At 51.1% G+C, this 13,041-nt stretch overlaps 3 protein-coding genes across 3 annotated transcripts; 1 reads left to right on the top strand and 2 right to left on the bottom strand.

The window, feature by feature from the left end:
- Positions 1-2,123: 2,123 nt before the first annotated feature.
- LOC306958371 (meleagrin-like) lies at positions 2,124-2,472 on the bottom strand (the record flags this gene model as incomplete). Its single annotated transcript, XM_079549879.1, has 2 exons — positions 2,124-2,257; positions 2,415-2,472. The coding sequence occupies 2 exons, from the start codon at positions 2,470-2,472 to the stop codon at positions 2,124-2,126; spliced, it is 192 nt and encodes a 63-aa protein (XP_079406005.1).
- A 3,833-nt stretch (positions 2,473-6,305) lies between these two features.
- On the top strand, positions 6,306-6,654 carry LOC306958687 (meleagrin-like; the record flags this gene model as incomplete). Its single annotated transcript, XM_079550277.1, is given in 4 exon segments — positions 6,306-6,333; positions 6,336-6,362; positions 6,520-6,593; positions 6,595-6,654. Coding segments are annotated over 4 exon segments (189 nt in total).
- Positions 6,655-11,075: 4,421 nt separating this feature from the next.
- LOC306958997 (small basic protein 1-like) lies at positions 11,076-11,743 on the bottom strand (the record flags this gene model as incomplete). Its single annotated transcript, XM_079550634.1, has 2 exons — positions 11,076-11,206; positions 11,686-11,743. 2 exons carry the CDS (start codon positions 11,741-11,743, stop codon positions 11,076-11,078), a joined length of 189 nt encoding a protein of 62 aa, XP_079406760.1.
- Between the last annotated feature and the right edge of the window lie 1,298 nt (positions 11,744-13,041).

Here is a 13,041-nt window from a genome sequence, read left to right as displayed (position 1 = left end):
GAGAGGAGAGGAGAGGAGAGGAGAGGAGAGGAGAGGAGAGGAGAGGAGAGGAGAGGAGAGGAGAGGAGAGGAGAGGAGAGGAGAGGAGAGGAGAGGAGAGGAGAGGAGAGGAGAGGAGAGGAGAGGAGAGGAGAGGAGAGGAGAGGAGAGGAGAGGAGAGGAGAGGAGAGGAGAGGAGAGGAGAGGATATTTTTCTTACTGTCCTCCTTCCTCCTCAGAAATGAGACCAACATTGTTTATTGCAGGTGAAAAACAAGTGCTCAAAAACAACAAAGACCAACATAATTTCACTTCCTGAATAATTTAAAAGGCTATTATTTTCTAAAACTGCAACCATTGCATCTGCCTTTCCTGAAGCAAATAATTAACAGCTACATATGAGTCTAATTAATCTGATTATTGTCACTGCTGCATGGCAGAAGACCTCAAAACCAACTGCTTTGAAGCAGGCTGTAGTTAGACCTATGTTGGGGGTGAGGAAACACATCTGCCTCGGAGGCCAGTGGGCATTGCACAGCTCCCAGTGCAGCGGGCACAGCCCTGAGCTGCTGGACATCGGGGAGCAGTGGATGCTCTGAGCCATAGTGTTTAGGCTGTGCTGGATGGAGATGGGGTTGGGCTCAGTGCTCCCTGTGGCTCCTTTCCAACTTGGGATACTCTGGGATTCTATGAGTGTGCAATGTGGGACAAGAGGCGGTTTGCAACTCCTTTCCAAGTCTGAAATCTGCTGCACAGGCTCTGGTTATGGTTTCCTCTTCAGCACTCTATTTATCCATTCCCAATATGGCATCTAAAGAGGTCATGGGAAATGGTGTTTGCTTTACTCAAGCTGTCCCCTCCATTTACTGAAAGAAAAGGAAAGAAAAGTTTGCCACAGGCCAATTGGTGCACTGTGCATGTAAGTAACAGCTGGAACTGCTGGCTGCTGCAGGCAGCCTCACAATGATTGCAGATGCCCCACACAATCCAGGAATATAAGATTCCAGTAAGCCTGTGCAATACCTGCATTCATATAACATAGGAAGGACACTGGGCTATGAATCACAGAATCGCAGAATTACAGAATCACTGAATGGCTGGATTGGAAAGGACCCCAAGGATCATGAATCTCCAACCCCCTGCCACACGCAGGGCCACCAACCTCCACATTTCATAGCAGCCCAGGCTGCCCAGGGCCCCATCCAACCTGGCACAGAACACCTCCAGGGATGGACGGGGCATCCACAGCCTCTCTGGGCAGCTGTTCCAGCACCTCACCGCTCTCATAGTAAAGAACTTCCCCCTGACATCCAGCCTAAATCTTCCCTCACTCAACTTCAAACCATTTCCCCTTGTCCTGCTGTTATCAACCCTTGTAAAGAGTTGATTCCCCTCCTGTTTGTAGGCTCCCTTTAGGTACTGAAAGGCTGCCATGAGGTCACCCCGCAGCCTTCTTTTCTCCAGGCTGAATGAGCCCAGCTCCCTCAGCCTGTCTTCAGTGGGGAGGTGCTCCAGCCCCCTGATCATCTTTGTGGCTTCTCTGCACCCTCTCCAACAGCTCCCTGTCTTTCTTGTACTGGGGGCTCCAGACCTGGACGCAGTGCTGCAGATGGGGCTTCACAAGAGCAGAGTAGAGGGGGACAATCACCTCCCTGTCCCTGCTGGCCACCCCTCTGCTGTGGAGCCCAGGACACCATTTGCTTTCCGAGCAGCAAGAGCACACTGCTGGCTCATGTTAAGCTTTTCATCCATCAGGACCCCCAGGTCCTTCTCCACAGGGCTGCTCTCAAGGACCGCTCCTTCCAGTCTGTATGGATGCCTGGGATTCCTCCAGCCCAAGTGCCAAACCTTGCACTTTGCTGTGTTGAACCTCATTAGGTTCACCCAGGAACACCTTTCAAGTCTGTTGATTTCCCTCTGAATGGCATCCCTTCCAAGGCAATGTCTCAGTTTTCTACCTGGAAAAACCCTAATGCTCTGTATGGAATCATGGGGACACATGCAATCACAGCACACACAGAGGAATCTTTTTGTTCTCTTTCTCTTTATTGAGCAGAGGGGATGACACGTGGCTCAGAGCATGGAGAAGCTGCTCCCAAAGCCACCGCAGCGCCTCCTCTCCCCCAGGGGCTCCTCCTCAGCCCTTATTTCCACTTCCAGCTGGCAGGCAGGCAGCAGTGCACCTTGCAGTCGGAGGAGCGGGCCCAGACCTCTGCCTTGGAGCACTTGCTGGAGCAGTAGCCGATCTTCGGGCAGTACTTCAGGACCTGCCCATAGCCTGCGAGGGGAAGCACAGGGTGTTTGGGGCTCAAGGTGCTGCCTGCGTGTCCCACTGTCCTGTGCCCGAAAGAAAATGGAGCCCCAGCAGCCCCAACCCTCATCCCTCCGCTCTCCCACCGCCCTCTGGCTTCTCCATCAATGCAGTGCTCTCCTACCTGGGGCGGCCAGGGAGACCAGCAGGAGGACAGCGAAGACGAGGCAGAGGAACCTCATGGCTGGAGGCGAGCTGGGGTGTGAGCGAGGCTGGAGAGAGCTGCAGGAGAGGAGCTGGGTGCTGCTGAGGGCAGCGCTGGCATCCTGCTACTTATAGGGAGTGTGAGCAGAGAGGAGGGCTGTGGGGAGGGCCTGCTGCTCACCACACCTCTCTTGGCTCACTGCACTGCACACTTGCTGGCTCCTCCGCCCAACGCTTGGGTCTGCTGGTAGCACTGCCCCCCCAGCCCTGCTATCAATATCAAATTCAAAAGAAAACCATTGACTTTGATCAAAGGCCAGAGAATGGGTAGAATGGATCTGCTGGGGCAGAGGAACCTGATGGAAATCAAGATCACTATCACAGGGATTCAGGTGTTTCTCAATATTTGGCAGAGATGTAAATCCATGCAATAGGACTGAGCAGTGGCTATGATGCAGCAATAACTCTCTCATTGCGGTCTAGACCCGTGGATCCAGACATGAGAGGGAACCTGGTGTGAGCAGCCTTGGCTTGGGGCAAACCTGGGATCTGTGTCCCCTTCCTCACCGTCTCAGGAAGCACAAGAGCAAAGTCCTTGGCTCTGTCTTGGAACCGGTGCTCTTTAACACTTTTATCAATGACAGCGCTGGCAGAATCGAGTGCACCCTCAGTGAGTTTGCTGACGGCACCAGGCTGAGTGGTGCAGTTGACATGGTGGAAGGAAGGGATGGCATTCAGAGGGAATTCAACAGACTTGAAAGGTGGGGCCGGGTGAACCTGATGAGGTTCAACACAGCAAAGTGCAGAGTTTGGCACTTGGGCTGGAGGAATCCCAGGCATCCGTACAGACTGGAAGGAGCGGTGCTTGAGAGCAGCCCTGTGGAGAAGGACCTGGGGGTCCTGATGGATGAAAAACTCAACATGAGCCAGCAGTGTGCTCTTGCTGCTCGGAAAGCAAATGGTGTCCTGGGCTCCACAGCAGAGGGGTGGCCAGCAGGGACAGGGAGGTGATTGTCCCCTCTACTCTGCTCTTGTGAAGCCCCATCTGGAGCACTGCGTCCAGGTCTGGAGCCCCCAGTACAAGAAAGACAGGGAGCTGTTGGAGAGGGTGCAGAGGAGCCACAAAGATGATCAGGGGGCTGGAGCAGCTCCCCAGTGAAGACAGGCTGAGGGAGCTGGGCTTGTTCAGCCTGGAGAAAAGAAGGCTGCGGGGTGACCTCATGGCAGCCTGCAGTACCTAAAGGGAGCCTACAAACAGGAGGGGAATCAACTCTCTGAAAGGGGAGATGACAGCAGGACGAGGGGAAATGGTTTGAAGTTGAGTGAGGGAAGATTGAGGTTGGATGTCAGGGGAAGTTCTTTGCTATGAGAGTGGTGAGGTGCTGGAACAGCTGCCCAGAGAGGCTGTGATGCCCCGTCCATCCCTGGAGGTGTTCTGTGCCAGGTTGGATGGGGCCCTGGGCAGCCTGGGCTGCTATGAAATGTGGAGGTTGGTGGCCCTGCATGTGGCGGGGGGTTGGAGCTTCGTGATCCTTGAGGTCCCTTCCAACTCAACCATTCTGTGATTCTGTGATTCTGTTGTAAATTTAACTGGCATTGTGTTCAATGCTGTTTTGTGGTGCTCTCTCACTACTGGGGAAGAACACTGAGAGTCTTCTCCCAGGAACCTGGACACGGTGACAACGTTGCAAAACTTTGAGTGTTGCAACAGAAAAAGAGTGTTGATTTTTCATTTCTCATAACAAAAGAAGCAGAAGACAACATACGAAAGGATGATGCACTCACTGAACAAAGAAAGTCTTCTCTCACACTGCACACACCAGGGTGGTGCAACTCATTGCCATGGCTCACTGTGGGAGAAGAATTTGTCTGTGTGTTCAGAAAGCAACACAAGCCATTCTATGATTCTGTGATTCCATAAGTGCTTGCCCAGCTATAATCCTGCTTTTCCATCTCCGTGACTGTACTGCTTCACATACTCCGTGATGATGGATGATGTACTGGTAGTTGTGTCCTTGTTGCCCACTGCAGCTCCACACCTCTCCTGCAGAACTGCTGCACTGTCAGTTACTGCCTGTTCCAACTTCTCCATCAATCTTCTGCAAACGGTGCTGATTGCCAGCGTCTTTCAGCCTGCTGTCTGCAAATTCAGTAAGCACTGTCTTTATTCCATTATGCAATTGGATAATGAAGATCCTGGTTAGATCGGGACTCAGAACAGCCTTCTGAGATGTCCTTCTACCATTGCCATGGTCAACTAGACATGTAGTAACTGATGGTCACGGACCGTTTTGCTTTCATTTCCTTTAAGACAAAGTCACGATTGATACTGAGGGCAAAAATTGAGCAAAAATACCCAAATAATCCTCAGGTCAAATGAATGGAGAGAGCCCACTTGCAGGGAGCAGGGCGCTGGGTGCCCACGGTGCATCTGGAGGAGGGGCATCACACCCACATGTCCAGGCTGGGGCTGGGAGGTGAAGCCCACTGGAGCATGGCCCCAGGCGCCAGGCACCTTTGGCAGTGGGTGCAGCAGGTCGGGGTGACATTGCACACACCAGAAAGCAAACACTGCCTCTTTGGAGATGGCTTTGGTTGCGTTCCTCCTCCTGCCATGCCGTTCATACAGGAATGCACCTTTAATTAACGTCTCGTGTCTCTGTTTCTGATGAGGGTTGTTCTGTGTTCTGGCGTGCCGAGATCTCATCTGGTCCCTGGCACGAACACTTTCTTCACTGCTTTGCTCTTCTCTGGTGTTTCTCCATGCACAGCTGAGTAACACTGCAGCTGGGAAGTGAGATGGAGCAGGGAGAGCTGGAAGCTGATGATTCCAGACTACCACCTTCACAGTGCTCTGGTCTAGGCAAGCTGTACTGGAGTGCAGTAAGGACTCCGAAAGCCATAAATCATGTATGTGAACTTTTTCTGAAGAATAAACTGGAGAAAAACTCATTCTCTCCTCTCTTTCTCCTTTGCCATTTTTCTTTTGTTTAATCCCAACTGTCTGTCACACATGCCCATAGCCATCCCAGCTCTCTTGTTCATCCTTTTGCTTCTCCCCTTTGCCTCTCTCTGTCCTATTCCAGTTTCCCACAAGCACTGTAGGGAAATAACTTGCTCATTTCTGCTATTGGACATTTGTAAGTTTCTTAATGAATAATGCTATTTCTTTGAATTGAACTGAGAGCATCCTCTTTATTTTTTCTTGACAAGCAATTGTTTACCTTACAGATATGGAATGTATAAGTTCCTATAAATTCTTGAATTAGGAGAACCCCTTATTCACATTTGAATGGCAATGAACACCACTGCTCATTGCTAACGTTGGCTCAGCATGCAGAGCCACAGTGTTTGTGTGGATCCACCTCTTCTGGATGCAAAAGGAGCAACTATAATTTCCTTCCCTGAGTTAAGGTACAAGGATTGGAAAGGTTGAGTTCAGATGAGTCTGCAGAGATAAAGAAGCAGTGCTGGGGGATGTTGAGGTGCTCCATCCCATGGAGAAACAAGAGCTGGAGAAAAGGCAGCAGAGGAGAGGAGAGAAGGAAGGTAGAACTACAGAGTATCGCGGGTGGGAAGGGACTCAGCAGGATCATCAGATCCAACTCCCAGCTCCACGCAGGGCCTCTCACAGTGCAAACCCTTTGTTGAGAGCACTGTCCAAATGCTCCCTCAGCTCAGGCAGGCTCAGTGCCATTGCATTGCCATTGGGAGCCAAGAGAGGTGTGGTGAGCAGCAGGCCCTCCCCACAGCCCTCCTCTCTGCTCACACTCCCTATAAGTAGCAGGATGCCAGCGCTGCCCTCAGCAGCACCCAGCTCCTCTCCTGCAGCTCTCTCCAGCCTCGCTCACACCCCAGCTCGCCTCCAGCCATGAGGTTCCTCTGCCTCGTCTTCGCTGTCCTCTGCTGGTCTCCCTGGCCACCCCAGGTAGGAGAGCACTGCATTGATGGAGAAGCCAGAGGGCGGTGGGAGAGCGGAGGGATGAGGGTTGGGGCTGCTGGGGCTCCATTTTCTTTCGGGCACAGGACAGTGGGACACGCAGGCAGCACCTTGAGCCCCAAACACCCTGTGCTTCCCCTCGCAGGCTATGGGCAGGTCCTGAAGTACTGCCCGAAGATCGGCTACTGCTCCAGCAAGTGCTCCAAGGCAGAGGTCTGGGGCCCGCTCCTCCGACTGCAAGGTGCACTGCTGCCTGCCTGCCAGCTGGAAGTGGAAATAAGGGCTGAGGAGGAGCCCCTGGGGGAGAGGAGGCGCTGCGGTGGCTTTGGGAGCAGCTTCTCCATGCTCTGAGCCACGTGTCATCCCCTCTGCTCAATAAAGAGAAAGAGAACAAAAAGATTCCTCTGTGTGTGCTGTGGTTGCTTGTTGTTGACCCCAGGCAGAGTATTAGTGTGGTTCCCTGAGCACACCCCAAAGACCCGTTAGCATCCTTTCTTGTTAGCATCCTTTCTTAGCGGTGGTTTTGCACACAGTTGATAACAAAAGGGCTGAACGCATGGAGTTTTCCTCCCTGGGAGCAGCAGGAGAAGAACGGATTGCATCTCAGTCCAAGCACGGGGGACATGGAGCTGTCAGGCTGAGTGCAGTCTGTACTCATAGCAAAGCAATGACCCCTCAGGGCTTCTTCCAGTTCTCACCTCCCAACAAGGAGGAGATTGAAGGCTCCCAGATCTCCCGTTTCTCTCTTTATGGCACGTAGAAGTCTCGGTGCCTCAGACACTTCCTTCTTCTTGCACGTGGATATCAGCTGCCATAAAAATGAGTTTGATGTGCATCACTTCTCATCCATCTCTGCTGGGGTTCATCAGCAGGTTTATGAGCCAGCCAGGGTATAAGGAAGAAGTTATTTTCTATAAGGGCGGTGAGGCACTGGCACAGGTTGCACAGAGAGGTGGTGGTGCCCCATCCCTGCAGACAGCCAAGGTCAGGCTGGATGGGCTGTGAGCACTGATGAGCTGTGGGTGTCCCTGCTCAGTGCAGGCAGTGGGACAGATGGCCTTTCAGGGTCCCTTCCAACTCAAACCATCCTATGGCTCTATAATTTCTCATTTAACATCATGGAGAGGCTTTTCTTTTTCTGGCCATATCCTGCCCTTCGTGTCTTCACTGAGCTTCCTGCTCTGACATGTTTGAAATAAAATGCTTATTTGGGGAGGCTTCTTTGCTTTTGTCAGGCACAATTTATTACCTTTTCTGTTTTCTGCATTGGACACAGTTTCAACTTCTTCCTTTTAACAACCTTCCTCATCCCACTGTTTTACTGTGACCTTTTCTTTCTGCTCTTTCTCAGGGCTTTTATTTTAATAGGTGTCATACATTCTCTCTGAATCTCAACACAGTGGCCTTAAATTGTTCCCGCAGTGCTTGCAAATAATCTATTTGCAAAGGTTTAACTCCTTTAGCTGTCCCTTTTGTCCTCTTTTCAAACTCCCCCCCTTTTTTATCTAGCTCTCTTATCACAATTAAGCACAGAAATAGTGGCCTTTCCGTGTGGCTTGAGCCCATAACTGCTCTTTCCTCACTGCAAACACAGAAAAACTGTGCAGCAGTAATTTATCAGTGCTGACTTTCTAAGGCATAAATATTCATCTAATAATGGCTGAAATTTTAAATAAAGAGGGCATATCACTGGCACAGGTTGCCCAAGGAGGCTGTGGATGCCCCATCCCTGCAGGCATTCAAGGCCAGGCTGGATGTGGCTCTGGGCAGCCTGGGCTGCTGGTTGGCGACCTGCACACAGCAGGGGGTTGGAACTGGATGAGCACTGTGGGCCTTTTCAGCCCGAGCCATTCTATGATTCTGTGGTACTCGCATTCTGTTGCTCTTTGTGATGCTCTGATTTTTCTTTATAGGCTGGTCACCCTTTTCAGCAGCGCTGCGCCCAATCAGCCTACTCAAATAGCAAGCAGAAATTGGAGGCCCCAGTGTTTCTTCTCTTTTTGGACTGTGTATGGCAAATCCTTCATCAATTTCCTTGCTCTTTTGAATTCAATGAACACTTCCTTGTTACACTCTTTGAGCACGCCTATGCTTCACAATTTGGGACTTTCCTGGGAAACAATGAAAACGAAAGGTTGGTGAGATTGCTTGCTCTGAACCCCTTAAATATCAGGTGGTGTCTGGTACAAATGCTGCCTCATGAGGTTTAGCAACATGCTAGTTTTTGGCAGGGGTCACACTGGACCTTCTCAATACCATTTAACTTGTTAGCACAGTATCTTTGCAGTGATGCAGCCTTGTCTATGGTAAGTTCTGTAAGCCCCAGGCTTTCTTTACTCTGCATGAGCAAGACCTTTTCCTCCGTTATCCTGGCCAATAGGTGGATAATCTGTGCACTACATCATCTGTTGAAGAAACTTTCTCTGACCTATGTGTGATGCCCAAGGAGGCTGTGGATGCCCCATCCCTGCAGGCATTCAAGGCCAGGCTGGATGTGGCTCTGGGCAGCCTGGGCTGCTGGTTGGTGACCTGCACACAGCAGGGGCTTGGAACTGGATGAGCACTGTGGGCCTTTGCAACCCACTCTGAAGGAATGGACAGGTGTTGGAATGGCTGCACAGGGCGGTGATGGATCGTCATCCCTGGAGGTGCTCAAGAATTGTGCAGATGTTGTATTGAGGGACGTGGTTTAGTGGGGAAATGCTGGTGGTAGGTGGATGGTTGGAATGGATGATCTTGGAGGTCTGTCCCAAACTTGGTAATTCTGTGGTTCTATTCTATGGTATTTTAATGGGGTCTTCCTACTTCAACATCCATGGTCCTACAATTGCACTGCAGTCACAGTGTCGATTTGGGCTGCCATGCCTTTCATCCATGCCAACACTAATTCACTTCTGGGCATAATTGACTTCCAGTCATGGTCTGAGCATAGTTTCTGAAATCTCTGTGTCAGACCCCAACTCCAGCAAGAGCGAGTCACGTCTCCCCACTGCACACCATCACACCCAAAGCACACAACAGGTAATGCACCATCAAGATGATGTTGTACAATGTGTGATGCTAACGTGGGTTACTATTTAAGATGTTTATTAATGACCTTCCTTTCAAGAGACTGGTTGATCTTTTGTTCCCATCAGCTCTTGGCTTGCCCTCAGAGGGACCCATTGAGAGCCTCCTGGATGCTATTTGCAGAGGGGCATTTTGTTGCCCTTTTGGGAAGACAAGCATCACTCCCATACCACAGAGGCAGCACTTTGGTGGCCAAAACATTGCAATTACCATCCAGTGTCCCTTGGTCTCTGCTCCTTGCTTTTTTCTCCTGAGGACACATCAGTAACATCTACAGGGCAGTAATACTGGGGAGAGCTCTCCTTCTCCTAACAGTGGAAATTTGGAATCAGTTATTGGTATCAGGAACTTTCTTTGGCTGCAGAGTGCATTTTGAAGGCTGGAGATGCAGCAGAGCTAGAGACACTTCTTCAAAAACCCATTTTGCAGCTCATTCACTTTTACAGGGCTTTTTGCTTTCTTCATGTTATTATATTTTTCTCGGGGAATAATGGCAAAGAAACAGAGAAGGGTTCATTGCTGTTGTGGTTTGGGGTTTCCTCTTGCATGTTGTAATATTCGGTCATTTCAGCCCTGTATGGCTGTGTCATCTCAATGTCAGCACACGGTTCTTTCAGGCTTTTCCCTTTGTTTTCAGAACCTGTTGTCTGGGGCCAAGGGAAGCTCGGCAAACCACTGCTCCTTACTGGCTGCCAGGTGAGCAGGATGGGAGCAGCTCACAATGGCACACCGTGCACCAGTGCTGCAGCCTTTTGCTGTGTATGAAGGGCCCCATTGCTGATAACTTGTTCTACTTTCTGGAGGATTGGACAGCACTGTTGTCTGTCCCACGGGGCAGTCAGGAGTTGATCCTTTTTTGCACAAAGCATCTCACCCTCTGATACTGCTCCTTAGGCCCCTCTGGATGCAGAACCTGCAGCAGGTTTATTGTGAGATAGAGGGGTGGGGATGGGGGCACTGAAGAGCTATGCAGCTTTTCTCCTGTTGTTGGTGATCCCCGAGGGGCCACAGGATACTTGGCCTCTGGTGATGGATATGGACATGCAGCTGTGGCCCGTGGGCACTTGGTCATGGATTGCATTGATGAGTCCCCTGCTTTGTCCTGTGCCAGAGGCAGCTGCAGGATGTGAAACCTTGGTGCCTGCACTGGGTGAGGATGCTCTAGAGACAGCCCAGCAGTGGGATTTTGGGGGTGCAGAGATGGCTGTTCACCCCAGCCTCTGCCCCTTTGATGGGACTGAGATCCTTGGGCCAAGGGCTGAGTGGGACTGAAGGGGCCCTGGGAGCTGTTGTGTCTTCTCTAACTAAATTGTGATGGAGGAAAATGCAATAGCAGGCAATCCATTCAACTACTCCACGCTCTGCTTCAAAGCAGGGCTCCCAAAACCTCTTCCCACCCAATGTGTCATTTTGCAGTCCCACCTCAGCTACCTGAGGTGTGTTATGCAGGGATGCTGCAGAGCCCCTCCTGGTGCACCTATCCAGAGGTGCATGAACCACACAGCACACAGAAATCACATCAACTCGTATTTATTTCCAAGCAAAAAAACACCATCTTGTCACTCAACGAACACAGTGCTGGGAGCTCCTCTGCCAGAGCCTCTCCTGCTCCACTGCTGGATCTGCTGGCCATCATTTTCCCTTTTTGGGAGGGGGAAGGCAGCAGTACATCTTCTTGCAGGACTGGTGGAACGTCCACTCATCCTTTTTGTTGCATGCGGAGGCGCAGTACCCTTTGCAGGTGCCCTTGTGCTGCCCATAGCCTGTGGTGGGAGAGATGGAGACAGGAGATAACACGCAGGAGAGCAGAGCCCAAAAGTCAGGAGTTATCATCTCCTTGCTGGCTCATAACACTGTGCTCATGTAGGGTAAGAAGAGTGATTTCTTTCCCCGTTGACCCTCCTGGACACTGAGCACTCAGCTCTACGCTGGTCTGAAGCAGAAGGGAGCAGAGGGTAGAAAGGAGGTGAGCTGCAGTGCCAGCACCATCACCTTCTGCCCAACTGCAAACTGGAGGGGAAAGACAGGAGGCACAGGGTGCTGCGCTCAGAGGATGGAAGGGAAAGGAAGGGCTGAGGCTATAGCATGGAAAGGAGAAGATCAGGAGGTGCTTCCAGTACATCCCTCGTGACTACATGCCAGTAAAACTCAGGGACCCAAGGGAAGCATTTGGGGGTGGTTCTGCTGGAGGCTGTGCACCCACCCGCACCCTCAGAGCCTGGGGACAGTATTGCTGGCTTACCTGGAGTGGCCAAGGAAAAGAGAAGGAGCACAGCAAAGAGCACGCAGAGCAGCTTCATGTCTGGAGGAGAGCGGAGATCTCAGCACACTCAGAGCAAAGCAGGTCTGGCACGGCTACAGTGGGCAGCTCTGGAGACCCTGGGTTTTATAGAGGGATTCCTGATATGAGCAGCATGGCAGGAGGAGGAACGCAACCAAAGCCATCTCCAAAGAGGCAGTGTTTGCTTTCTGGTGTGTGCAATGTCACCCCGACCTGCTGCACCCACTGCCAAAGGTGCCTGGCGCCTGGGGCCATGCTCCAGTGGGCTTCACCTCCCAGCCCCAGCCTGGACATGTGGGTGTGATGCCCCTCCTCCAGATGCACCCGTGGGCACCCAGCACCCTGCTCTGTAAGGCTGGGGTGTCTGATCTGTGGATATTAGGAAACATTTCTTCTCCTACAGAGCGGTGATGCAGTGGCACAGCTGCCCAGGGAGGTGGTGGGGTCACCGTCCCTGGTGGGGTTCAATGTGGGGCTGTGGCACTGAGGGATGATGGTCAGTGGGCACGGTGGGGGTGGGCTGGGGTTGCACCTGGAGACCTTTTCCAGCTGTAATGATTCTGTGATGCTATGATCACATCCATCACAGAGAATTGTTTTCAGGTTGCATTCATCCCTGCACTGGCAAGGAGGTTCCTCGGGGGTCTTTCCCAACCTAGTGCTCCACAGCAATAGCCTGAGAGATGTTTAGATAGTTTTGTCTGAATGTCTCCCAAAAGGCTGATTAAATGAGATAAGCAGATATCTAAATGAAGCTAAGCAAATGGAATCACACACTGTATCTGGTCAGAAATCTGTTGTGAGTCCAGCACTATACTGCCTAAGGATTGTTGTGGTCATCTATAGAATCTATTGAATATATTCATAGATAAGAAGTTGAAAGGGACTTCAAAGCATTAAAGGACAGAATTAGCAATCCCATGGATCTTTTTGTGCCTAAGAAATAAAACAAATACAGGGAAAGCTACCTTCTCTGTTCAAACAAGAGCAATTAGCTGGAGAATGCAAAACAAGGAACCTACAAAAAATGTATATATATCAGATCGCAGTGGGTCATAGGCAGAAACAAAACAAAGGAGCAATGTCATGGTGTTGGGAGGACAGAACCAACTGTCCCACAAGGATAAACAACAGGAGCTGGGTTTGTAAAAGGCATCCAGCCAATCCACGTGCTGTAGTTCATTTCAGCAGGATAAGAGCTGAAGGCTGTTGAGAAAATGGCAGGAGGTTGAGTAGATAGGGCCTGTAAGAGAAGACTGAAGCCAATAGAAAGGTGAAGGCCAGGCTGGACAGGGCTCTGAGCACTGATAGAGCTGT

The sequence above is a fragment of the Tetrao urogallus genome, assembly GCF_951394365.1.
Source record: "Tetrao urogallus genome assembly, chromosome: 2".
Taxonomy (NCBI): domain Eukaryota; kingdom Metazoa; phylum Chordata; class Aves; order Galliformes; family Phasianidae; genus Tetrao; species Tetrao urogallus.
The sequence above is the reverse complement of the archived record's forward strand: the minus strand, read 5'-3'. Positions and strand labels throughout refer to the sequence as shown.